The following is a 26,764-nucleotide window of genomic DNA, read 5'->3' as shown; positions in this document are numbered from 1 at the left end:
CTCCTAAAGTTGAAAAAAGTTTCCTATTTCAATCACAAGACAAAGTCTCACTACCACATTCAGACCAAGTTTGTCTGAATAATGTTTGAAGTGTTGAGTTAATGTTAGGGGCAGATTTGGTGGTTAACATGCATTTGTAAGGTGCAGCGGGTGTGACTAATGTATGCTTACCCTAAACCCTGTGCCTATCTCTAACCAGGCACTTCACCTTAGGAAAACACTTTCTATAACATTAACATTACATAAGTCAGCGAGACACACAGCTGCACCATACAGAAACACACGTGCACATGCTCCTGCCATCCATTCCCTAACCTAACTCACAAACATGCAAACATACTCTTACCCCCAGCGCTGAAGCTTTCTGTATCCAAAAGCTCCTGCATTAGCAATAAAACCCACATTTACCTGACAAAACTATACTACACTGACGGAACACGCATTGCACACGTGATAAACTAAACAATAAAAGTTTCCATACAAGACACAAACACACATTTTCCCCATATGAGTATTTCAAATACATAGTGGTATTACTGCTTATTTTGTAAATGAATAACTTGTCCATCATTTTATCTGTCCCTGTAAGAAAAAAAGACTGCGAATGCCTGTTTTAAACTGAATCTTGAGATATCTACAGCAAGGATGTTATGAATTTATTACATAATACAAGCTAAAATATTATATTGGTTTCTCTCTCCAACATGTTTATGAAATACCACAAACAGAAGTTTCACCACCTCCTACACACAGACAGCCCCAGCAGAATGCATCCCTTTCTTGTAAGGGGCACGTCCCTTGGCAGTGATAAGCCATCTAGAAATAAAAGTGGAAATTACTTTTTCACACACTACTTAATTACACCCAACACACAAGACAGCTGTGTAACTGATCAAGTGAAAGCAGTCGTCAGTCACTTTCAAAAACAGAATACCTCCCCAATCTCGAAGAATATCCACTTCTAATTATGCAAGTTACTGATGTCTGAAATAATGCCACAATATATATATTTTTTTTCCAAACTACTGTTCTCGGCTACATATACCTCCTGAGAAACCAGATCAAACACATGTCCTTTGCCTCCCCTCCCACCACCGATTACCACTTTTTGACTGTGTACATCTCCATTTTATTTCTGTCCCTCTTTACCATTCATCATCAAGCTCCTTTTCATCCTTTTGACCCATTCATTGGGTCCCTCATTGGTTGGCCAAAGCAACAATGACAGCTGAACTGACAGGGTGGGAGGCTGGAATAATGGTTAAGGTGCTTATCTGACAGACAAGATACAGGGTTTGATTCTCACATAAGGTAATTGGCTAGGCTTAAATTGGCCCACGAGGACAGTTGGCCTAGTACTAAAACAATGAACTTATTAACCATCCCCTCAGGTGATTCGGGTTTTTGTTTTATGTCCTACCTTTAATCCACCCACTGCCCAATGTGCAAGGAAATCAATTTGGATTTATGAGCACAGAAGAATTGCTGGTGTAGTTTCCCTTTTAGCTGTGGAAGGGCTAAATTCCTAGTCTCCATCATAGTCATAGCCCTTCTGGACCCCTCCCCACCAAAGATAAGGAAGCCAGCAATACAGTGTTAATTCTCACGTCCCAGTTAATTTCTCAAGGCGAGGATCTGTTAAATGAACCCAGGCCTCCTGCTCTACAGTCAGGGTTCCACAATTCTGTGCCACAGAGATGGCCGTACGTACCTGACATCTGACTTTAAACCACAGCAATGCATTTCAGTTTGCTCACTAATACATAGGATCACAGGAGGTTACTAGGCTAATGACCTTAGGGCCCTTACAAGCCTAGCCAAGTTTTATTCTTAGTTCCACAATCAGCACCTAACAGCCCTGTCCCAGAGGGATACAGGTGGAACCCCTGGGGTGAATTTATAGTTACTCATCCAATCGTCCAGAGTGCGTTTCAAGAGGGCCAATTGAGGTGCGCTGCTTGATATGAAGCGGGAGTCTGTTCCAAAGGTGTGGTAACCTCTGGGAGACAAATCTGTCCCTCCAGAAGGTTCTATTAATATCACATACTAGGTTAAGGCCATTAGAGTGCGTAACCCATCTACCATTTGACTTGCGGATAAGCAGCATTTTCAATAAAGCAGGGTCAAAGATTGCCTTATATGCAAGGCAGAGATCACCTCTGAGTAGCTTGTATGAAACAGAATAAAGTGACAGTGATTTCAGATTATCCTCATAGGACAGATGCTTAAGACCTTGAATTTTCCTTGTAAAAAACCTTTGTGCGCTCTCCAATTACTGAAGGTGCTTGAAAAGGTACATACCTAAAGGAACAATGTACTCAATTATTGGCATGATGAGGGAAGAGTACAGGGAGGTTATAACTTCTTTTTTTCTGGAGGCAATGCCCTTACTTATGAGAAGAGTAATATAGAATGCCCTTCTTACCACTGTGGAGACATGGTGATCAAAGGTAAAGTTGCTGTTAACCGGTGTGCCCAGGTCTCTCACCACTGAGTGCGTATTTAATGTGTTATTGATGTGGTAGTTAGCAGGAACATCACTCTTACTGAAAGGGATAATACATTTTTTTGCATTGAATTTAAGGCCATGACTTTGGCACCAGTCATTTGTGTAAGACCCTCTTGTGGGATGTTGACATCGTTTGGAGATTCTACTACCGCTCTCAGTCTGCAGTCATAAGCAAACTTTGTCAGCCACAGACATTTAGCTTTTAGCTTGTGCTTTTGAGAAATAGATTGCAGCCTCTCCTAACAAACCATATTGATAACTGTTTAACAATGATCAAAAAATATAATGTGCCCACCCAACAGAGAGACACTGGAGACACCTCTAAAGTCTGACCGTAATCAAAGTGAAAGAAATACTGACATAGTAATGCATTTCAACTTGATGTTTTTAGACATCTACAACACTGTCTTTTCTTGACAAGCCAGTCACTTTCCTGCGATCAATTTAACCATTTTGTGCTTTCACATACACAATGCCTCCCTACTCACTTCCACAATAATCACACCAACTATGCAAATCTCTGATGTTTTTGTTGTTGATGTAAAATAATTAACTATCAGGGTAAGATATTTAAAACTGTTTCCAATCATCTAAGCAGTGCCCTTCCATGAAAATGTCTGTTTAACTGTAAACAAGTAAATGTTGAATGCTTTCACGTGCATTCCTGCTTCCACACCTACCACTTTAAACATAATTGCAAACCGGGGCAGATATCAAATTCCATTCTGATATACAGATTCTCCAGTGAGGACTTAACAAAACAAATGGTGTGTTAATGACGGGTCTTAACCTCAATGCCAAGAAATGCAGCACAGCTAAGTGACATAGCTGAGCTTCCTCAATTGTTTCCTTGGTTAAGCTTACTAGTAACCTATGACCCCATAATGATTGAGCGAGTACATATGCTGATTATATTTAGTCTTCAGCCAGGAGCAGCATTTCACCATCTTCAGCCCCAGTTATAAAATAGCAATGTATGTAGAACACTACTGGGAGCACTTTGTACTGCTAACACTGCCAACAGATTTATCTAGTGTCCTATTATTTTTTTCTGGGTAATTCTGCAATAAAAACTGTCCCTGAAATAGAGTGTCTGCTCTCTAGAGTAATACTTAGTGAAATGACTACAGATCGTCAGATAAGCACTAACACAGGATGGTTTGTCAGGGTTTACCTCTTATACCAAGAGACCAACAACTGGCAATCTGGCTTGTTAACAAAAAACACACATTCTCACTTATGTTTTGTCTTTTCAGCTTTACTGTAATTATTTAATTAATAAACTAGTACTATTAATACAACAAATCACCCCTAAAGAGTTTGGTGGCTGGAAAACTTTTTAAATATAATTTTTACGACTTAAAACACTGGCTATTTCAGAATCGACAATTCTTTCCATCGCTTCAGATGTCAAGACTAGCTTGTCACTTGTAGTCAGGGAATTAAACAAATAGTTTTTCTTGTCAATATCCACAGAAGTGCACCCTGAAAGATAACATCAAAGTGCCTAGAATGTAAGCGGTGCACAATTAGCAAAGATCAGGTTTGGTTTGTTACAAAAAAAAAAAACCTGTTTTACAGAATGCTGATATTTTCTCTAGTTATATATTTACAGGCAGAAGCAAACATCTCAGCAAAGTGAAGATGAAACACTAGAAGACAGACTTGTGTGCAGAGCTAAAATTATTTACTTAAAGTGATGACATTTCATACTGGAAAAATTGCTGTTAACAACTGATGTGTAACAAAAAGTTACAATACCCATAGCAACAATGGTTGTGTTTGCTGCAGAATTTTTTTTCTCTGTAAAATATTCCCTCTTCTGGCTGCTTAGCTTAACTGACTGCCAGCACAGTTTAACATAAGAAACTTAAGCCGATATTAGACATTCAAGTAGGATCACTGTTACTGTAAGGACCACCATTACAGCAAGGACCTTTTGGAACTCTGCTGCAGAAACTTTCCAACATTCAGCCATACTTGCAGAGCTCTACACCCCTTTCCACCCTGACCCCCACCCCCCTTAGAGATATAGCTACATTTCCAGCATAAATAGGAACTACCCATGTTATTTACAGTCCTTCCTTGCGCCTGGAACACAGAGGCAGGACTCCCCTGGGCTGCCCTGGTAGACCCCTAAGAAAGTAAGGGTGCCCCTCATGGGTTGATCTGAGAAATGATCCCACCACTACCTATCCTCTTCACTGTCAAGCCATGCACAGCTAAGAATCAATCTTCTACATGGATATGATCAAAGGAGGCAACTAGCTACAGGTATATGCATACCTCTTAAGTGTACCTCATTATGAGGAACATTCCTCATTTGAGGTCCTAAAATGTTCATGTTCCTCAAAGTTCCATATTGAAAGTATCTTGTCACATTATTCCGTGCTAGGATTTTTTTACTGATATCTAGGGTAGAGAGAACAGAATCATATTAATTCATCAAGATAAGTTTTTATATGCAGAAATAGCACGTTAACCATCCTATGAGCTTCCTAGGTGAAGTCGTTAGTAAGTGTTCCACATTTTGCCCATTTACTCCACATTATAAGATCGAACTGTTCCTCATTTTGGAGATGGAAGGTTGAGAGCTATGGGTATATGTGAATGTGGAGAGAGATGACCTGGTACACACTCCTGCCCTAGAATACCCAGAAAGCAGACAAGTGGGGCAGAGGGAGACCAACTGTACTGGTAACCATGATCATAGTCAAACAATGGATTAAAAAGAGTTTGCCATGATATCAACTGTACTATGTTCTTTATATGGGCTACTATTACAATGACATCTGGGAAGACTATCAAAGCTTGCCTACTTTGTTGGGTAATTGCTCATTTTTTCCGAGACAGGCTGCAGGAGTCCCTGAAAGTTGGCAGTGAGAAAGTCTGTCTCACCACTGGATAGGATTCCAGCCCATAACGTTTAGAAAATGGCGTGGAGAGAGGACTAGATGGCTACTTCCAGGATGCCCTGTTATCTATACTCACTAATGAAAGCTGTAGCAGCAGACATGTCATTAGCAGGTGGGGATCTAACTTATCTTCAAAGGGTCTTTCCCCGGGCAGAGTAACACAGGGCAATATAATCGACTAGCCATTTAGAAATAGTCTGCTTAGTGACTTGGTTGCCTTCCTATCTAAAGATAAAGGAAATAAAAGGCTGCTCAATTCTTTCAAGTCCTTGGTTAAATGTAGGTGTTATTTCAGTTGCCTATGACCAGCTAAGTAGTACAAGATTCTTTCTAGGGATTAGGGAAGAAAACTGGCAACTGAGTTACTTGGTTTAACTCAGTACTGCTTATTGATAGTTCCAGGCATTTCTGTAGTTGCCATCCTACTGGCACCTCTAGATATCAAATACTGTTTTGCTCATATTTGCATTAATAATTCCAAAACCATGCTACATACAAGGTACTAGAAAAGTTCATCTTAAAAGTCTACATGAAGGCAAACACAACTGTATTTATATCTGACCTTCGTCTAGTGCAGCTAAAGAGATAAATGTGTTGTATTAATTTGTATTGGAACATGGTTATAGTTCTGTAAATATCTGAATAAACAAGTGACACAGACAGAACTGCAAAGCCTCATATAAAAGTTCCCAGTTCTAGGAAAGAAAAAATGGTGGCAGTGTGTGCGTGTGCGCATATTGCTTGAATGGATAGTGAGTGAGGACTGTGGTTGAAAAGGGTCAATTGATCATCCCAACTACCCAGTCAACCTGCAAAATAAATAAAGCAAGCTATTTATACATTACAAAATTAGTATTTACTGTGGCCTATGAAATCCAGTTTAAGTCTTTGAATCAAGTGAACGGAACCAGTGTCAAAATTACTTTGTGCTCAACACTTTGCCATTTACAGTTTTCTAGTAACAGGTTTTCTTCCAGAGATAGTAACAATTGTCAGAATTTTGATAACTTCATTTTTAAAGGCTCAGGCCATGCTTATTGATGTTATAAATTCAGAAGAGCTCCACTGGAGGGAATGAGTTAAAGACAATTCTGTTTGACACAGATAAAGGGTCTACATGTAAACTAACTCCATCCCTATGAAACAAGAGAAGCTGCTGCAGAAAACGGCCTGCAGTACAGAAAGCCTTCCAAGTAACATGACATCTCAATCAGGTTTCAGAGGGGCAGTGGCAGCTAGCTCACAAGGACGATTTATGATGTTGTCTAGCATGGAACTCTCATAGTGGTGCCAGTGCTCCTTAAGGAGGCATGAGGTGGACACCCCCACAGAGAAACTGTTTTAACAGTGAGGCCAACGGAAGGTCTACTAGCATGCAGAGGGAGGCCAAACAAAGATACCCTCACACCAAGGAGTACACTAACCCTGCTGCAAAAAGATCTAAGAGGTTACTATAAACCTGCTGCTTTTTAGTATTTCATTGTCAATACTTAAATATCTAATTATTCTATTTACCAATTATGCCAACTATTGGTTGATTAATTTATTATGTTTAAAATCTATGTATATAAGTAAGGGGGTTACTTGTTTTAATTGTCTGATGAAGTTTGGTCACAGGTACCAAACGAAAGCGCTTAATTTGTGGTAAATAAAAGTTGGGTCGTGCAGCTGATGTTCCTGGCCTCTTCTGTTGGATTTGTGTTTGCTGGTTGTATTTTTATTCCTGGTTCTAGGTTACTATAAAAACTATAAAAGCAAAATTACCCCTGCCATTCTGGGTGTCTGACTCTTCCCGGGACACCAGAAGACAACAACTCTCAGCTCACCCTCAGAAAATAAAAGTGCCCAAAGGGGTAGATGACTAAGTCAGTTGGAGAGTCAAAAGCTTCCCAAGATGGGTCAAGAGGTACATGTGCTAAGGCAGGGTAACCAGCTCATCCACTGCCATCAGTGCCAGAAAGGAAAATGAACATTCCCCAGACAAAGGGGCTTTTAGCACCATTTGTTTGCTTTTTGAATCACACTGGGTTGAAGGGGGAACTGCAGGACAAGCATAGACAACAGGATCTGACCAGTTGAAGAAGAAGGTATACATTACCCAAGCTTCCCTGCAAATTACTAGAGCGGAACTTCTTCAGTTGCTTGTTGTTCACAGAAGCAAAAGCAGCCCGTTTGCGGCACACAACACCTGCAGGTAATGTGTCCCTGCTCAGCATCCATTAAGGACTGCATGCAACAGTCTTGCACAGATTAGCTCTGACATACACCACCTGCAAGTAAGTTGTCCCTGCCCAGCATCCATTCAGGAGTGCATGCAGTAGCCTTGCACAGATCATCACTGCTGAGGTAGGATATATGAAGTCTTTAAAGTCATTTGGACTCCCTAACTAGGGTTCTCCTTCATTCTTGCATAGCCAGCTTACAAGTTGGGTGGAAAAGGGCCCCCTTTGTTTGTTGATGTCATACTGTACAGTTTATTAGGTGAAGTACTCCTGGCCTTCATACTGTCCCTTAAAACCCTGACAGCCAAGATGACTGCCATTATTTTTGTTGATGTTTCTCCTGATTTGGTTATTCCAAATGCCTTTGACTTGAGGGGTTCCTCAGGCTCCTCTAGTAATGGTCTGTGCTCTTACCAAAGACTTCTGAGTCACATGCAGTCTTAATAGTGGAACTATGAGGATAACGGATGCCCTGTACCCTCAAGAATTCCCCTAACTTTGATATAGTCCTTTGTGGAAATCTCCAGTAAGACCTGGGAAAGGAAGATCACTTTGTCCTGAAGAAAGAAAATCTTTTGCTGTGAGAATTTAACACTAGATGAAATAAAACATGCTGCAGTGTACGAACAACAGGTAGCCAAGTATACCAAAAAACACTTTTACTAACAAAGGTGAGAACTTTCGTTCCTTATTGTATGAAACTTCACCAGAAAAAAAAAAATCTAAAAATTTATATTGTACATTTAAAAATATGATAAAATTGACCAATCACAGAAATCAATTAAACAATTACATACACAAATCAAGCATCGTTATATTTTAATTTTAAGACAATTTACAGAGCATGTTTCATTCAACCCAGGAAGGTCAGTTGCATCTAATCTAAGCTGCCACTCTAATTCACATTTCTCAAGATGCTTTTCTATAATAAAACCTTGAGGGTCGCTTTTAACCTGCTGGATACCTAAAAAAAACAAAATGATGCAACTTATGTAACTTTATATGTTTAAACAATGCATTTGTGACTTTACACTTCCCAAATATCAAGTAAATGTTCACAGATACAATCTTTTAATTTCCTGGAAGTTTTTCCTACATAGAATGCAGGACATGAATAGCATTTTGCCAAGTAAACTACTTGCTTAGAATTACATGAAAAATGTCCATTGATTTTTAAACACTTTAGCCCTAATCTGAAAACTATCACTTAAAATATTTGAACACTGGCAGCAGCATCCACATCCAAACATGCCTTTTATGTGCTTCTCATTCCTCTCAAGCCAGTCATTACTTTGCTTTAAATAATTCTTGAATGATCTATCTTTTTACAAATTATACAAGGTTTTTCACCACCTTTTTCCATTAAGCTCCTCTCTGTTGATAAGAGAGCCCAATTCTTATACAGAACGTTCACAATGGCCCTACTGCCAAGTGTGTATGTAACAACAACTTTGCACTCTCATGTTTAGCTTTTGAACTTATAAGCTCTAAAGAATTACTAACATTCAAATTACTGGAACCAAGGATTGGTAAATAAATTCCCATATTTCTTTTAATAAAAACTTCTCTAATTTCAGCTACAACATTAGCTGGGTAATCCCTTTTGTAAAACATACCTGCTAAGATATCACATTCTTTATAAAATACCTCAGTGTCAGAAATCATTCTGGCTAAATGAATCAGTTGTCCATTAACTGCCTTCTTTTGATACTTGGGGTACCTGCTATTAAAATGTAAGAAAGAATTAGAAAATGTAGATTTCCTATGAATATTACACCAATAAGATCTTTCCTCTGTTTAATATCTAAATAAAAAAATTTTTTGTTAAAATTGTGTGCAAATTTCAAAAAAGTTGACTGCATTGTTGACATATATAATATATTATTCTAGCTTACTAACAGGTATCCCACCCATAAAATAAATATGTTGTTTAAAACTCTCACATATAAAATCCAAGAATTTTTAAAATCCTTACTAAACACATACTCATATTCCCAGTGGACCATAACAAAATTTGCGAAGACAGGCGTGCAGGCCGCTCCCATTATATAAAATTGTTTTTCAACACTAATTCCATTAATACTGTAATAGCATTAAATATGTCAGGAGATAGAGCAGTATTTTCATAAATATATTCCTCAAACCATTGAATACATATCATCATGTGGAATTACAGACTATAACTTTTGTACATTAATGATTACAAAAACTGCAGAAGCCAAAAATTTAACCTGATTCATCTTACTTAAAAATGCCAGGAATCTTTACAGTAAAATTATGTATTAATGAATCCATACCACCTTTTAATATTTGATTTAAAAATGTTGCTACATAAAAAGTTTGAGACTTAGTAGCATCGACTATGGTTCTAAAAGGTGGACACATGAATTTTAGGGATTCCACAAATGCCTGCTATAACTGTTATTTTTCATATAAACTCATTTTTTATTTGACCCTACAGTAACACATCTTCTAATAACATATATTCTAGAAAAAGCAATATTAATTTCAATATGGGACACTTCTAGTCCTGCGGTGGTGGTGCTGCGGTAGTGTTGTCGCCTCACAGTTAGAGCGTCTTGTGGGTGGCGACATGCGTGAATGGGCGTTCCTTCGTTGAAGGTTGTGCGTTAGGCCCGGCAAGCCAGCATGTAAAAATCATTAGCGGACCGGAGTTCCGCTGTGGCGACCCCTAGCCGGGAAAAGCCGAAAGACACAAACAAACAAAACACTTCTATATATGAATCATCTCTATTAACAAAGTTAATTAAATCAATAGAGAATCTAACAATTCCATCCTTAAAGGGGATTAGTTTGTATTTGGACAAATTCAAGAAAATCAGGTCCCGGAAACAGGTATAAGATACTGTCACCAGCTTTGCCCTAAGAATTGACCTTAGTTAAGGCGCTCTCCAGGTAAGGGTGTATGTACATACCATTAGTTCTGCAATATACTATCACTGAGGCCAGGTACTTTTGTGAAGACCCTGGGTCCAGTACATAGCTCAAAGGGCTGCTAGTGGAATTACCCAGATGTGAATCTGGCAAATCACCTGTGGTTCCTCATCTATGAATACATGTAGGTAGGCATCCTTTAGATACAAGGTCACCATAAGGCCCGTAAGGAAACAGGAGGTGCAGAAGAGCACATAAAATGAACATCCCCTTGATCGTCATAATCTCTTTTTCTCTGGAAAAAGGGTCATATGATTCTTAATCCTGGTAGGGCACTGTTAGGGAAAAGGGGAATTTAAAAGCCAGAGTTTGATTTGTGGTAAGGGGGGTGCAGGAGTGAAACGTCTTCACTGTAGTGTCCCTGTCTGGTTTCTGGCCCTAAGGACTCCCAGACTTGCCTTCTCAATTGTTTCATCACTGTAGTTTCTTAAAAGTCTTATGTGAGGGCATCCAAACAGCAATCCCAATCAGATGACCAGTAAGGAGTTTTAGTTTATTCATCACTTTAGCATACTGTTACAATGCACACTACAGGTTCATAGGTACTAGGCTAACGCTCTGCAGATGGTTACAAACTTGGCCAGTAACCATTAAACAATATTCCTCAATTTAAATTTGCATCACTATATAATCCATGTTATACTTAAGGGAAAGAACAACTGTCATTAATCACCAATATTGTTCACTTAGCTTCTTATGATTCTTTTTAGTACTATTTAGCATAATTTAACTCTCCTCCTTGGCCTTTCATATCTTGCATAGTGCTATAGCAAAAAGCTACATAAGAGTTGCATCATTTAATGAAAGCAATGGAGCTCAGCAAGCAATGAAGAGGAGTGATGAGCTCCTCCCGGTGAAACAGTAGGTTACCCTGCAGGATCAGCAAGCTGGACCACTCCCTGTCATACAACTCTCACCTCTAGGGAAAAGGATGGGCCAATAAGCTTCCCAGGCAGAGGTCAGTGGGGTCACAGGACTCTTGCCTAGTCTTGGAGAGCTTGGCTCCCACTTCCATGAAACAAGGTAGAGGAGAGGAGAGATTGGGCGAGATCCTGTAAAATGGCAGAGAGGCTTTGTGCTGTACTATTCATATGACTGAGAGGTGAAAGCAGCTGTATGAATTTCCACCTACAGTGCAATACACAATCAATGGAATCTAATAAGGTACTGCAACTCAAATCAAACTGATAGTTACACAATGCATAATTATTGTGTACCCAAGCCTGTGTTCACTATTGTACAGTTGTATGCAAAACCTCTTTCATGCTGCAATGCTTTATACAGCCATAGTATTGTCCATTTTTTATGCAAACAGCTCAACACAAAACGCATTACTGAAATTTCCTTTCCTTTGTTACCTGCAATCAAGTCAGGTTTATGACATGTAAAAAAGTCATGTTGGAAAATGTGCCCATGTGACCCAGTCCACCTCCTTTCAGTACATAAAAAAAAGGACAGAACTACACCAGGCATCTCAGCTGGTCTGATGTAGCAAAGGCCTACCAAACTTGCTGTACACAACACACTTTACATTATCTGACATCTCCACCCATGTTTCTATGTACACTGACTTTAGTTCACTCAAATGTAAGGGGTTAGGAGGGTGGCCTAATGGTTAAGATGTTTCCCTTACAAACACAAGGTGCACGGTTTGAGTCTCACAAAAGATAATTGGCTAAGCTTAAAATGGCTCACAAGGGAAGTTAGCTTAGTACTAACCTATGAACCTATTAAAACATTTGCTTAATTACCTTTCCATATTGCACTCTTGTTTCACATCTCTCTCAAACACATACATGTCTCAGAAAATCAGACTTTAATAATTAACCGCAGCTTTCTGTATTAAGTGTTCGACTCTTTACCCATTTTTCCATGCAGCATCTCCTGAATCAGTTTGCATACACACTGTTTTTACTTAAAATATCAATGCTAACCATCCACTTACTAACAGCCGTGCCTTCCTTCAATCTGCGTCCCCTTACTGGAATTGCTGGAGTACTTATGGATATACGGATCAGTCAGTGACTTACCTAATGCACCCAAACCCTCAGAACAAGCTGTTGCTTGACTGAACATTTTTTTGCTTGCATATGCACTGCTGAATGTATCACATTCTTTAGTTCTACTTTTTATATTATATGCACTTGTTAAAGTGTGCCTGGTGATGGTGGCGTGCAAATCATGTTGATGCATCAGCTACAGTCCAAACACTGGCCAGGCTTCCCTCACAGACCAGGCTCACTTGGCCTAATGTAACCACATCTTAATAAATGAACAGCACTTGTTACAATTCACGTTATAAATATGGAGTAATGCTCCTTGCCCATGTGGACACTTTCCTGTGAGATGGGCACCCAATTTTTAACTACCACAGAGGCACTGGCATAACCAGTGTCACAATCTCCAAAAGGTTAAGCCCCCGGTACTGCATAAAGACAGTCCTCACATTACTACCCATCACCAAATCCTACTACTACAACTTGCACAGAACTGGCCTAATGCACTACTAAATGCCAACAATTGACTCCTTTATTCCCTGGAGGTCTGAACACAGGGTTTGAGTGTACTCACATGAAACTGCTCATCATCTGTTTGGTATCCTCTGAGCTCCTGGAGTTTGCAAAGCTGATGAAGGAACAGTACACAGCAATCCACGCACACCATTTCAGCTGGAAGCAGAAACAAACATTTGCTAAGAGAAAGGACAGTGAATTCAACAAAAAAATAAGTTACGTCTTACCATAACGTTCCATCTGTGTTGTAGATCTTTACTCATTCATTACTGCTAGGACTTCGGTTCCATCCTCGAAACCGACAGGGCCTTTACCAACCTCATGTCTGCCAAAAACTCTCAGCCTAGACCTACCCACAATGCCCCTTTCATAGTCTCTTCAAATCGAGTTTTCCCGTCAATATAGTATAGAAGTAATAATTTTAGTGATAGTAAAAGGCTCTGTCTGAGCAAATACCTTAACTAATAAGGAAATCCTAAAGTCCACCAGAGTCCAGGCAGGGGGAAGGAGGGTGGGAAGTAATGAAGGAGTAAAGATCTACAACACAGATGGAACGTTATGGTAAGACATAACTTCTTTATCTGATGCTTAAATCTTTATTCACGCCTTACTGTTAGGATGGAGTCCCCAGCTACTTGAGTCCTGGGTGGCCCTAAGAAAGGACATTCCTGAGCACCACAGAACCAAAAGATGCTCATCCCCTGGAGGCCAAATCCAATTTGTAATGAGTGATAAAGGTACAAGGTCTTGCCCAAGTGGCTGCTGCGCAGATATCATCCATAAAGGCTCTGGAATGAAAAGCCATTGAAGCAGCCATCGATCGAGTAGCTCGAGCCTTTATGCTGGAAGGTAAGGGCACTGAAGTAACCATCGATGTAGTAGCGCGAGCGTTTATTCTGGAAGGTAAGGCACTTTGCTTTGATGGTAGATGAAAGTAATGGCGTTTGAGCCAAGAGGATGAAGTCATTTTGGAAACAGGCTTACCCATTCTGGGTCCTGCAAAGGCCACAAACAATTCATCCGTTTTTCTAAAAGATTTAGTTCTGTCCAAGTAGAAACGAAGTTGCCTATGAACAGAGGGTATGTAGAAGGTATTCCCCTATATTTAAAAGGGGAGTAAAGAAAACCGGTAGGTCAACAGATTGGTTAATGGAAAATGAGGTAAGGGCTACTAGAAGTAGAGTTTTCCAAGACAAAAATTTGATATCACAAGAATTAGAAGGCTCAAATGGAGGACTCGTTAACGACTGAAGCACCAACGTCAAGTCCCATGGTTCTATAGGAGGCTTGACAGGAGGTTTAATATGTAAAACTCCTTTAATGAAGATTTTGCATAGACGGTGTGACACAACAGATGAATTGTCAATTCCGTTGTGAAAGTTTGCAATAGCTGCTAAATGCACTGTAATTGTCAATGCTGAAGCTCCTGTGTGCAACAGGGTAGTGAGGTATTGAAGAATCTTCTGAATAGGCATGGAAAAGTGGTCTATGTTATGTTCTTTGGCCCATCTAGAGAACCTAGTCCACTTACTAGAATACATTTTTCTGGTGGCCAGTTTGTGCGAAGCCAGAAGGCTCTTGTGAACAGGGAATGAAAATATCAGGTAGCCTGGCAAGCACTGGAAGTGGAGACACCAAGCCATGAGCTTGAGGCTGTGGAGATTGGGGTGAATCAATCCCTGAGAATGAGACAGCAGACCTTGGGATTGATCCAGGATCCACGGGCTGTGAATCAGGTGAGGCCATAGGAATGGGAACCAGACTTGACAGGGCCAATAAGGGGCAATGAGGATCACTTTGCTTCTCAACCTTTGAACTTTCTGTAGAATTTTTGGGACGAGGGGAAACGGGAGAAAGGCATACAATAAACCCAGGGGCCAATCGTGTGTCAGAGCATTCCTCGGTGACTCCCCCTGAGGGGGGATCAGGGCAAAAAAAGCTTCTGCATTTGCTGTTTAGGGGAGAAGCAAACAGGAAGCAGTAAGGCCTGCCCCAACGGTGGAAGATCTGCTCCGCTATTATAGGATTGAGGGACCACTCGTGAGGCATCAAAATGTTCCTGCTCAGATTGTCCGCAATAAGATTTGAACTCCCAGGAATGTGTGTTGCTATGAGAAAGTGGTTGGAAGCCATCACCCAATGGCAAATTCTCATGGCTTCCCAACACAGGGGGTTAAGACCTGGTTCTACCTTGTTTGTTGATGTACCAGATGACTGACATGTTGTCCGACTGAATTGCAATGGTCCCGGAAGGAAGGGATGTGTGGAACGCTTGCAACACTAAGAACTGCCCTCAATTCCAGAACATTTATGTGCAAATTGGTCTCCATGGACTGTCTTTCCATGGAAATGCCCCCCCCCCCCCAAGGATGCGTCTGTGGTCATCATGGCACCGTGGCCCTGGGCTGTGGAAGACAGAACGTTCAACACCAAAGATTTGATTCCGGCTTCATCCACCATAGCATTTCTTTCTTGCAAAGATTTGTAAGGCGTATCATGTGGTCGAGTGGGTGACTTAAGATCGACCATTGTGATGAAAGGAGCCACTGTAATAGTCTCATGTGCAACCTTGCCAGTGGTACTAAGGTAATAGTTGCTGGCATAGAGCCCAATAGTTGTAGTACAAGGCGTGTTGGTACAAATGTCTGTAGGAGTTGGACTTAAATCTGGTTTCTTATTTTTGAAAGCCTGTGAGGAGGAAGGGAAGCTTGACAGGACGTTGTGTCGAATATTGTTCCAATGAATTCCAGTGCTCTTGTTGGAGACATGTGATTTGTCCATGTTGACCGTGATACCTAGGCAAAGAGCAAGGCCTTGAGTGTAAGAGACACTAAGAATGAGAAGATCCCTAGTTGTGGCTGCAAGGAGCCAATCGTCTAGATATGGAAACACCTGGAATCCTTGGAGCCGGAGATGAGCTACTACAACTGCCATACATTTGGTGAACAGTCTGGGGGCTGTCGGGAGACCAAAGAGCAGTACCCTGAACTGATAATGATTTGCTCCCAGCTGGAAGTGGAGAAATCTCTGGGAGCATTTGCCCATCTTTATGTGGTAATACGCATCCTGGAGGTCTATAGAGCACATCCAGTTGTCCTTCCCCAGAAAGGGGAGAATGGACTGAACTGTGACCATCCAGAATTTTTGATGAATTTGTTTAGTAAGCTGAGATCCAGGATTGGTCTCCAGTTCCCTGTCTTTTTTGGCACTAAAAAGTACCTCGAGTAAAAGTCGGATCCTCTTTGGTCTGGTGGGACTGGTTGGATGACTCTTTCTTAGCAGCCTTTTGATTTCTAAGGCTACAGCCTCCCTCTGACCAGGTGAGACATCAGGGATTCATTTTACGGGTCTGGGAGTGAGGTCGAAATTGGGATATGACAGCCTCTGGATATTATTCTCTGCACCCACGCAGCGGTTGTTATGAGTTGCCAGGCCTGCAGGTGCAAAGAAAAATGACACCCAACTGCTTCCAGAGGAAAGCAATCAGGCTGCTGTTCAGGAGCGCTGGAAGGGTCAGCCAGAGAAGGAATTCCTAGTGTCCTGGTAATGCGGACCCCCTCTGCCCCAAAAGGGGCATCTTCCAGATGAGTTGCTCATCACGAGTGTCACGAAAAGATCCTTGGGACTTCTTACGTACTCACCATAACGTTCGATGTATGTAGTCCATCTCGCCTCACATTCTTACCCGTGGGTTTGGAGCCGAATATCGGCTCCGACTCGGCCGATTTTTACTAGCTCAAAGTCTCTCATTGGCAGGGCTAAGAGGGTATCCCATGGTGCACTGCACCATATCCCCAGATCTAGTTTGCTGCGAAACATATGTACTTCATACACACTCACATCCATATAAACAATCACTAATCAAAGGGACTCTGCAGGTGACAACCTATACTCCAAATCCTCCAGGAAGGGGGAAGGTGGGAGGGTAAGTAAGAATGTGAGGCGAGATGGACTACATACATCGAATGTTATGGTGAGTACATAACTTCTTGATGTTATGTAGTCCTATCTCGCCTACATTCTTACCCGTGGGAAAGCGTCCCTAGCACCTACATCCTGGGTGGCTCATAGGAAAATACTCCCGAGAACTGTGGAGCCAAAGGAAGATGTGCCCCTGGAGACCACATCCAATTTGTAATGAGAAACAAAGGTGTGAGGAGAAGCCCAAGTAGCTGCAGCACATATATCACCCATTGACAATCTAGCTTGATAGGATGTGGAAACAGCCCGCGTAGAATGTTCCTTGACTGGAAATGGCAAATTTTTATCTCCTGCCTGATTGATGAAAGAAATACAACTGGCTATCCATCTAGACAGCGTAACCTTGGATACCGAAGAACCCAATCGGTTTTCCAAAAAGGAGACAGAGTTGGTCAGACTTCCGGATATCTTTTGTCCAGTGTAGATAGAAGCGTAACTGTCTATGTACATCCAATTGGTGAAATCTAAATTCTGCCTTGTTAGAGAAGTGGGGGAAGAACACCAGCAGCTCAATGGACTGATTCATATTAGACACGGAAGCCACTTTAGGAAGGAACTGGTCTAAGAGAGACCCTATCTTTGTGAAAGATTAAATATGGGGGTTTGATGGAGAGGGCTTGAATTTCCGAGACCCGCCGTGCTGAAGTGATTGCTATTAAGAATGCTGTTTTCCATGTTAAGAATTTTAATTCACAGGTAGCTGCAGGCTCAAATGGTGGTAGAGTAAGAGTAAGGGATGGTGGTAGAGTAAGAGTAAGGGCTTGTTTAATTCACAGGTCGCTGCAGGCTCAAATGGTGGTAGAGTAAGAGTAAGGGATGGTGGTAGAGTAAGAGTAAGGGCTTGTTTAATTCACAGGTCGCTGCAGGCTCAAATGGTGGTAGAGTAAGAGTAAGGGATGGTGGTAGAGTAAGAGTAAGGGCTTGTTTAATTCACAGGTCGCTGCAGGCTCAAATGGTGGTAGAGTAAGAGTAAGGGCTTGTAGAACAAAACTGAGATCCCAGGGCATGACGGGTTCAGACACTGGGGGACGAAGCAACAGGATACCTTTAAGGAATGCTTTGCATAGTCTGTGTGCCATGAGACTAGGATCATTCGCTATGTGGAAATTAGAGATCGCCGCCAGCTGAACTTTGATGGTGGCTGATGTGGACCCATGATAGAAAAGCATAGACAAGAACTCCAAAACAGAATCTATTGGCGCTGTGTAAGGATCAATACCTCTAGTATGAGCCCAGATGGAGAACCTTTTCCATTTGCTAGAGTAAATCTTTCTGGTGGATGGCTTATGGGAGGACGATAACATATGGACCACTTCTGGTGAAAAGTTATGACGTCTGACTAGCGATGGAAGTGGAGTAGCCAGGCTGTCAACCGGAGTGTCCTCAGAGAAGGGTGGAACTGTCCAGACATGTGTGTCAGTAAATCTGGTAGAGGGTCCAGAATCCAAGGAGTGTCTACAACGTATGGTTGAAGAAAGGGGAACCATACTTGAGGCCAGTGTGGGGCAATCAGAATCATTCTGCTTCCCAAGGATTGCACTTTCTGCTCGCACCTGGTGATGGTGTCTTTCACTTTGGTCCCAAACAAGGAGAAACCGTCAAATAGGGCATCAGTGAAGGAAGACTTGAAGGCCTCCGCGAAGTGACACAGGTACAGCCAGGCTTGCCTTTTAAGGGCGACCCCTGAGCTCACCACCCTACTTGCTCCCTCGGCCGCATACGAGATGAGCCGCATAGACAAGTTAGCGCTGGAGTTGAGGGTAGAAACTTGTGCGTTAACTGTCTGAGCCACCGCCTCAGTTATGTTACCCGCCAGAGTATCTCCCAATTCTTTGAGGAGATCTCTCTCGAGCAGAGTGAAGGGAGACAAATAATTCAGTGACCGTAAAGTGAACGCTGCTGAAGATAGGGGACACTTCCCATACCGGTCCATGGTCCTAAACTCCTTGTTAGGAGGATGGCCCGATGAAGAAGACTCTGCAACTTCCTTCTGGGTGGCTGTTGCCACCACCATGGCATCTACCGGGACTCCTTTTGACAGAAACTCTTTTCCCTGGGGTGCGGACAGGAATTTGTTGGGATGCCTGGGCACAGGCTCCACAGAATCAGGGTTTTCCCACACTCTTCGACAAATGAGGTCAAGAAGTTCGAAGGGTGGAGACACCCAGGAGGCAGAAGGTTGAGCGCCAAAAGCCTTAAGGAATACCGACTCCTCCTCGCAAGGAGTTTTGGAAGGCCAGCCTCCTCTGTTTCAGTATCTCCAGGATATCAGAGAAGGAAACATCATCAGAGGAAGACTTGCGGGACCCTTCCGATTCCTCGAGGTCAGTATCAGTGCTTCCTCTTGCGCAATTTCTTTCTAGTAGGCTCCTCAGGCATGGACTCTGGAAGACCCTCAGAAAGTTGGGGACCACTCATGGGGGTATTCTTAGGGCCTGGTGCTCTACTGTCCATGGATAGATTGAGTGTCAGAGGCTCTCGCCGGGGTGGGTGGCGGACGGAATGACCGACCCGGGTGATGTAGCTGACTACCTTGCCAGCGCGCTCTGCACGGCCTCAAAGGCAGGTCCTCCTGAGTCAGAGGACCGACCGGCCTCAGAGGCCACGACCGGGACCAGGGTCTCCCGAGCCGATGCACCGAGTGGGAGACTCGGAACAGACAGCTGTCCCGAAGTATCCCCCTCAGACCTGATCGAAGAGACCAGAGTCTCGAACCCTGTGGACGGAACAGGCATGGTCGGAGCTGATGTCGGCACCGATAGACCCAAAGGGGGTATCGGAGCTGGCGCAAGAACATCACTCTGAGCGGAGCATACCGGCTCAGACGACAAGGATGTGCTTGGAGGAGGAATCATTGAAACTGGCTCCGGAGCAGAGTGGGTTGGAACCAAGAACAATATGGCCAACACCGGCGACTGCAGAAGTCTCTGCACTACCCTATCAACATCCAAATCAGAAAGCCTGGAGGATCTGGCGGAAAGCGATGGAGATTGGGATCTCTTGTCTGGTGAACCATGCCTCACACTGGGCGACCGGCTCTGAATGGGTTCAAGAATAATGGGAGCCGACGCCGATTCAGTTAACACTGATACCTCCTGCGGCCCCCCGAGGACAGTGGAGCCGAGGAGGTAGAGTCTAAACAGTAATCTTCTCCGGAGGCTCCGAAGGGGCAGATGGAGCTGGAGACCTTTTCTTAGACTTGGAAGCTTTAGACTGAGTACTAGAAGCCAAATCTATAAATTCCTCAAATGACAGTTTCATAAGTCCCTTTAATATCAATTAATCTTTTCTCTCCTGGAGCACCCTAGGACTGAACGCATGGCAAAAGCTACATGACTCCCGTAAATGGATGGCTCCGAGGCAGTAGACACACAAAGAGTGTCCATCTGTGATGGACATTTTATATCCACATTTGGAACATTTCTTAAAGCCAGAAGGCTTATGCGCCTTCTGATCCTTGGACATTTTATAATTAACGCTAGTGAAACACCTAGATGCAACTTACAAAAAAGGGTGGGAAAAACCACACAATTTAGAACACTAGAGAAAAACCGTACTAAGCACATTCTGAGAACCTTTAACTGTAACAGTTCACACACAAGTTAGACACACCAGAAAAACAGTACTAGCCACACACCAAGAACCTCTAACTGAAACGATTCTTCTAGGGATTACACAGGAAAAAACACAATGACCAAAGGTTTATCCAACAACAGAGGGGAGGACTAGGTCCTCTAACTAAAATGGGCCTAGCCAGCTAGAACAGTCAGGGATACCAAAAAACAACTAACACACTCAAGCACTGAAAACACACACACAATTTTAGCGATCAGCAACAAGAATAGCTATTAAAATAGCTTTTGGGTCTGAACTAACAACTTTCTCAAAGAGAAATAGCAAAAAAGAAGGTACTTAGCCACAGCCAAGCGAGACCACGTCCGAGCTACACAAGCGGCAAACGAGATCTGGGAATATGGAGCAGTGCATCATGGGATACCCTCTTAGCCCAGCCAATGAGAGACTTTGAGCTAGTAAAAATCGGCCAAGTCGGAGCAAATATTCGGCTCCGAACCCACTGGTAAGAATGCAGGCGAGATAGGACTACATAACATCCACAATTTTCCTCCCCTCCGATTTCTAGAGTAGGACTTCTGAGGGGTGGAAAAATATATGCCCACAGCAGACGAGGTATTTCTGTCCTCACTACATGAAAGTGCCTCTCTTACTTTGGGACCAAAAAGGGAATATTTGTCAGCAGGCGCCTTGACAAAGGAAGATTTAAAGGGATCCGCGAATTCACACAAATGCATCCAAGCATGCAGTCTCATAACGATGCCCGATGCAGCTGCTCGAGCTGCCCTCCTCGGTAGTGTGAGAAATCAAGAGCATCTAGGAGTTCGAGACTGAATCCAAGGTAGCTAACCGAGAGGCAATAGTATCACATACCTCCTCAGGCAGTACCTCCGCCAAAGAGGCAGACATTTCTGAAATTAGGTCTCTTTGGGGGAAGAGTAAAGTGTGCCAGGTAATTCAGCGACCGGATAGCAAAGGTCGCTGAAGTGTAGGTCCACTTCCCCAGTCTGTCCATAGCCCAAGACTCCCTGTTCGGGGGATGAACAGTGGAACTATCTTCCACCAGTTCCCTCTTTGTGGCTGCTGCCATGACCATGGAATCGACAACCAGCTGTTTGGACCAACTGGGCTGGTCTTCTGGGGTGGACAAAATTTTATCTGGCCTCCGGGGGACGGGTTCTATGTTGTCTGGGGCCTTCCAGGCACACTGCACCTTAAGTCGAATGAGCTCTTCTACAGGTGGGGTCACCCAGGAAGTAGATGGCCGAGCACGGAAAGCCTGCAAGTACACAGATTCCTCCGAACGGTTGGAGGGCTTCCAGTTTCCCCTCTGCTAGAGGATCTCAAGAATGTCTCCAAATGAGACATCTTCTGGGGGAGACTGTGGGGACCCTTCTCCCTCATTGCAATCGGCGTCTTCAGTGATGGCTTCCTCAGGGGAATCAAGATGCTTCCTCTTGCAATGTTTCTTCCGGGGTGGTGCCCCAGGGTTCCTTTGAAGGGCAGGTCTTGGAGCTCCCATGCTCAGGATTCCAGAGCAGGAGGGTGGGGGTTCTGGTTCTGATGCCAATGGTATCAACTGCGAGCCTGTTGAAGAAAGGACCCTCTTCATCACCTGGAAAGTAGGCCCACCCGAGGAGGGATGGGGAGCCTGGAACAGAGAAGGACAACCTCTGAACCGGGGTCACACCCTGGCCCGAGGAGCCCGTCTCCAGGAGAGGAGCTCCGAGAGGACCGGCAGCTGCCAGGAGAGCCATGGCCGTAGACAGCACCACAGAAAAAAAGTTGCCAAACTAGATGCCATGGTGCTGACAGCCCAATCACTGCTCCACGTGCACCAGTTCCAAAGGAGCCATGGTGTCAAGAGTAATTGGTGCCAACAGGGAAGCCTTCTCTGTCAGTGCTGAGACAGTATGTACCGGGATGGCCATCGGTACGGAAGTCTACGAAACTAGTGTGGAGGTCTGAGGAGGACAGGAGAATACGCCGTGAGAGCTTCCGCTCCAAGGGGGAGGGAAGACCTGGTCTGGGTGGTTAATCCTCTAGCTGCCAAAAGCTGGTCCACAACCCTCACTACATCCTGTTCCGAAAGACTCTGGTGGATCTGAGGGAGACTGCCAATGGGGAGTATGGTCTCTCAAAAAAAGGACAAAATTGCCGTCCCAAAAAGGGGTCATAAGATGGAGAATACCTACTTCTGGGAAGATGCCTTCGGAACTGAAGAAGTCATTACCAGAGTCATGTAAGACATCGGCACCATGGCTTGGGATGGTGCCAATGCAGGTACAGTAGTCGGAACTTGTGTCACAAAGTCGGTGCCAAAGTCAGTACAGTGGAAGGAGTCTGAGTCAAAATCAAAGGGGGCACCGAGGGAGAAGACAGGGACCCTGGTGCCAAAGCTGTCTGCACCGACGGCGCGGGAAAAGCCCGGTGTCGACTCTTTTCCGAGGAGGACGGGGATGTCAGAACCAAAAAACTCTGTTTTCCCTTATCCCTTTTTATGTCTTTACGCTTAGAAGGTGGTGAGACCCCCATCCCAGAAACAGCCTCCACGAAGGGTGATTTTTGCATACCCTTAAGAATAAGCTTGTTCTTGCGTTCAGCCAACGTACGGTTGCTGAAGCTAGAACAAATATTGCAAAAATCATTAAGGTGGTCAACGCCCAAACAGTAAACACACCGGGCGTGACAGTCAGAATTGGGCAACTTACGCCCACACTTATCACACTGTCTGAACCAAAGCCTGGCCTTATCCGCCATTGTAACACACAAGTATAACCACACAACAAACTTTAGCTAGCAACAAGAGCTAGACAGTGAAAAAAAGCACTACTACTATTTTTTTTTTTTTTTTTTTAAAGGCTAGCAGGAACGAGTACCAACAATGGTACTGAGAAATACCAAAAGGTAAGAGGAAGGCCTACTAGGCAGGGAGAGAGGGAGTAGTACAAGATATTGGGTAGGGCTTATTCAGGAAAAGAAAAGAAGAGGGAGAGATGGGAAATAACTTTAGACAAAAAAAAATCTTACAAACACTAAAAAGTCGAAAAACACACAAAAAAAGCTAACACTTAGCTGAGAGAAGGCTTGGCACATCTGACTAGGAACGCAGCAAACGAGATCTGGAGAGACTATGAGAGGGGCATTGTGGGAAGGTCTTAGCTAAGAGTTTTTGGTGGGCACGAACTTGGTACCAGCCATATCGGTTACAAGGACGGAACCGAAGTCCTAACAGTAAGGAATGAATAAAAGTTTACAACATCAGATGCACAAGTTCTCTGCTCTGAAAATTAAGGTTACTGTTTAAGCAAAACATGGGCACATTAGTTTCATTCTCTCTGGTTATTTATTTTTTTGTTTTAAACATTTACTGAAATATCACTTAAGACACAGACAAGCATACATTTATGTAAAAGAAAAACAAACCATTTTAACATTTTCACAGTTGCAAACATTATATATCACATGTATTCTTTTACACAAATTATGACCAATCCAACATTATAAAAACTGATCAATTCCTGCCTGTCCTTAAACCTCACTCCTCCTCCTCCAAAACATTATTCTGCATGTACTGTTCCTACGATTTCCATTTTTTTCTTCTATGTAATTTGCTCCTACCCTTTTCTAAAGATCGCACTTCCAGTTATTTTATCACTGTTAAAATATTCACTACTTCAAATATAGTTGGTCTAGATTCCGATTTCCATTTTCTAGTAATTGCTTTTTTGGCAGCCAATGGGATTAAATTTAAAGCCTTCCTACGTCCAGGCAATTCAGATCCTGCAGCCCAGCTCAAAAAATAATTTGCTTAGTTGCATCCAATTTCTCACCCAATATTTCTGACAGAGTACGCTTTAGTGAATTTTTTTTTAAATTTGCCAACTCATTACTCTCCCAAAACATATGTTCCCAGTTACCTCTTTCTTCCCCATCACACCTCCAACATTTGGTATCTACCAGATTAAAAATTCTTTGGGAGTCTGCTTTGAGTATAAAAAATACCTATGCAAACACTTCAAGCAAAAATGGGACAACAGACTAACCATTGATGCCCTATCCCACCTCTGTGCCAAGGACAATTCCCCCAAATACGCTTTATCAGTGGATGCAACAAAAGCCTTTGACAGAGTTAATCAAAAAATTCCTCCTTTTTCAATTTGGATTCCCACAAGAACACACAAAAATGAACAAAACGTTGTATAGTAAAGCAACTACAACTCTTTATAGTAATAAGAAAACATCTAACCCAATACAAATTGTAAATGGCACCAGACAGGGATGCCCACTTTCACCAAACCTGTTCAATATCTACATAGAAGCACCATTACTGCTACTCAGTCAGAGAACATACCACCACCTTGTTATAGTATCTAAAACCCAAATAAAATGCACAGTTTTTGCAGACTCAATATTTACTTTCAATATCCCAATACTGATTTAAGCAAAATCTTAATGTCCATAGATAAGTTTTCCCTAGTATCAAATTATGCAATTAATCCCAATAAGTCAATTATATATCCACTTAACCCCCTGGGTCATAAGGAATTTTATTTTCCAGAGACTAATGTGCAATATACTTTGAAATATTTAGTTATAATCTTTAGCCATACACAATCAGATATGACCAATAACAACATATTTATAACTTGGACTAATACAGTCTGTAATATTAACAAATGGGAAAAGCTTAAATTCTCTACCCTATCGAAAGCTTCAATTGTCAAAATGAACATACTGCCTAAGATTTTTATACCAAATGAATGTCACTTTCATGAAAATTCCAGCTACCTTTTTTAATAAAAGTTAGACTAGCAAAATTCATATGGTACCCAAAAAGTACAAGAATTAGTTGCAATAACCTAATACTCCCAAAAGAAAAAAAAGAGGTCTAAGCCTTCCAGATTTTCAATTGTATCACGAAATTATTAATGCTAGTTGCATTATGCAAATAGCAAACTATGACCCATTAGGTAATGAATGGTACCCATTATGGATTAAATTATTTCATCAAAATATTATGACATTTAAAGTTGACCCGAAAACGATTCTCTTCTTAAATCAAGAAACTCATAAAAACAATAAAAATTCACCCAGTTTTAATCAAGTGTGAAATTTTCAAGAAATTACTAATATCAATAAACCTAAAAGACACGATTACTCTTCTACAACCAATACATAGCAACCCTGATAAAAGTACAGCTGTGTACACATAAATGTAGATGTTAGAGTGTATTGGGTAATCTGCTGGCAGGTTGCCCTCAGTCGGCCTGAAGAGCAAAGTCTTGGGTCCTGCATCAGTTGCAGTCTCCTCTTCCATGACGTCAGGTTGTCAGGGGTATAAAACATGCAGCAGACACCATTTTATTTAGTTTTTCTTGCCCCAGATGTCAGGTGCCCCCCAAATGGGGAGCAAAATTATATATATATATATATAAATATCACTAAACAGCAATACATATAAATGCCCTTTTAGCAACATAAACTTTACCTTCATCTAAAAGCAAATACACCACATAGGTTGTAGAAGATAGAGAAGGAAAGAAACTGTAGAATGATGGGGGGGGGGGTGGCGGGAGGGTAACCTGGACTGCAACAGTGAATACACTAACATCTACATTTATAGTAAGTGTACACAACTGTACTGTTTCACTGTTGCAGTCATTACATTTGGGTAGAATCCCAACGCTATGGTTGGGAGGCTGGAGCTAAACAGCATTAGGTGTGGCTATAAGGCCCTGCAGCACTGCAGTGGCAAAGCCTGCCCTCGACTTAGACAGGCAAATGGTAATGCTTTGTAAAGGTGTGAACAGAACTCCAAGTAGCAGCCTCTAGAATGTCTTTGGTTGGTACTACTCTGAGAAAGGCTGCTGAAGTAGCTGCAGCTCTGGTGGAATGATACCTTATGCCCTTTGGCACAGGTTTACCATGGTGTAAGTAGCAGAAACGGATGCAGTGGCTTATCCACTTTGAAACTGTCTGCTTGGAAAGAGCCTTTCCTTCTGATCCTGCAGCATATGACACTAGTAATTGCTCAGTTTTTCTTAGAGCTTTAGTCCTGCTCAAGTAGAATCTTAGCGGTCTGTGCACTTCCAA

General features: G+C 42.4%; 1 protein-coding gene across 2 annotated transcripts in view; it reads right to left on the bottom strand.

Moving 5' to 3' along the window:
• Nucleotides 1-26,764, bottom strand: part of WDR83OS (WD repeat domain 83 opposite strand) — a 287,886-nt gene that overhangs the window by 61,971 nt on the left and 199,151 nt on the right. The window contains exon 3 of one of the 2 annotated variants that reach the window (XM_044084729.1): nt 13,173-13,270. The exons of the other annotated variant lie outside the window; for it this stretch is intronic. Within the exon in view, the coding sequence (XP_043940664.1) occupies nt 13,173-13,270 (98 nt within the window). The remainder of the gene's footprint in view (nt 1-13,172; nt 13,271-26,764) is intronic. 2 annotated transcript variants of the gene reach the window in all.

The sequence above is a fragment of the Protopterus annectens genome, chromosome 9.part0 (assembly GCF_019279795.1).
Source record: "Protopterus annectens isolate FY-2018-M chromosome 9.part0, PAN1.0, whole genome shotgun sequence".
Lineage (NCBI taxonomy): Eukaryota > Metazoa > Chordata > Ceratodontiformes > Protopteridae > Protopterus > Protopterus annectens.
The sequence above is the reverse complement of the archived record's forward strand: the minus strand, read 5'-3'. Positions and strand labels throughout refer to the sequence as shown.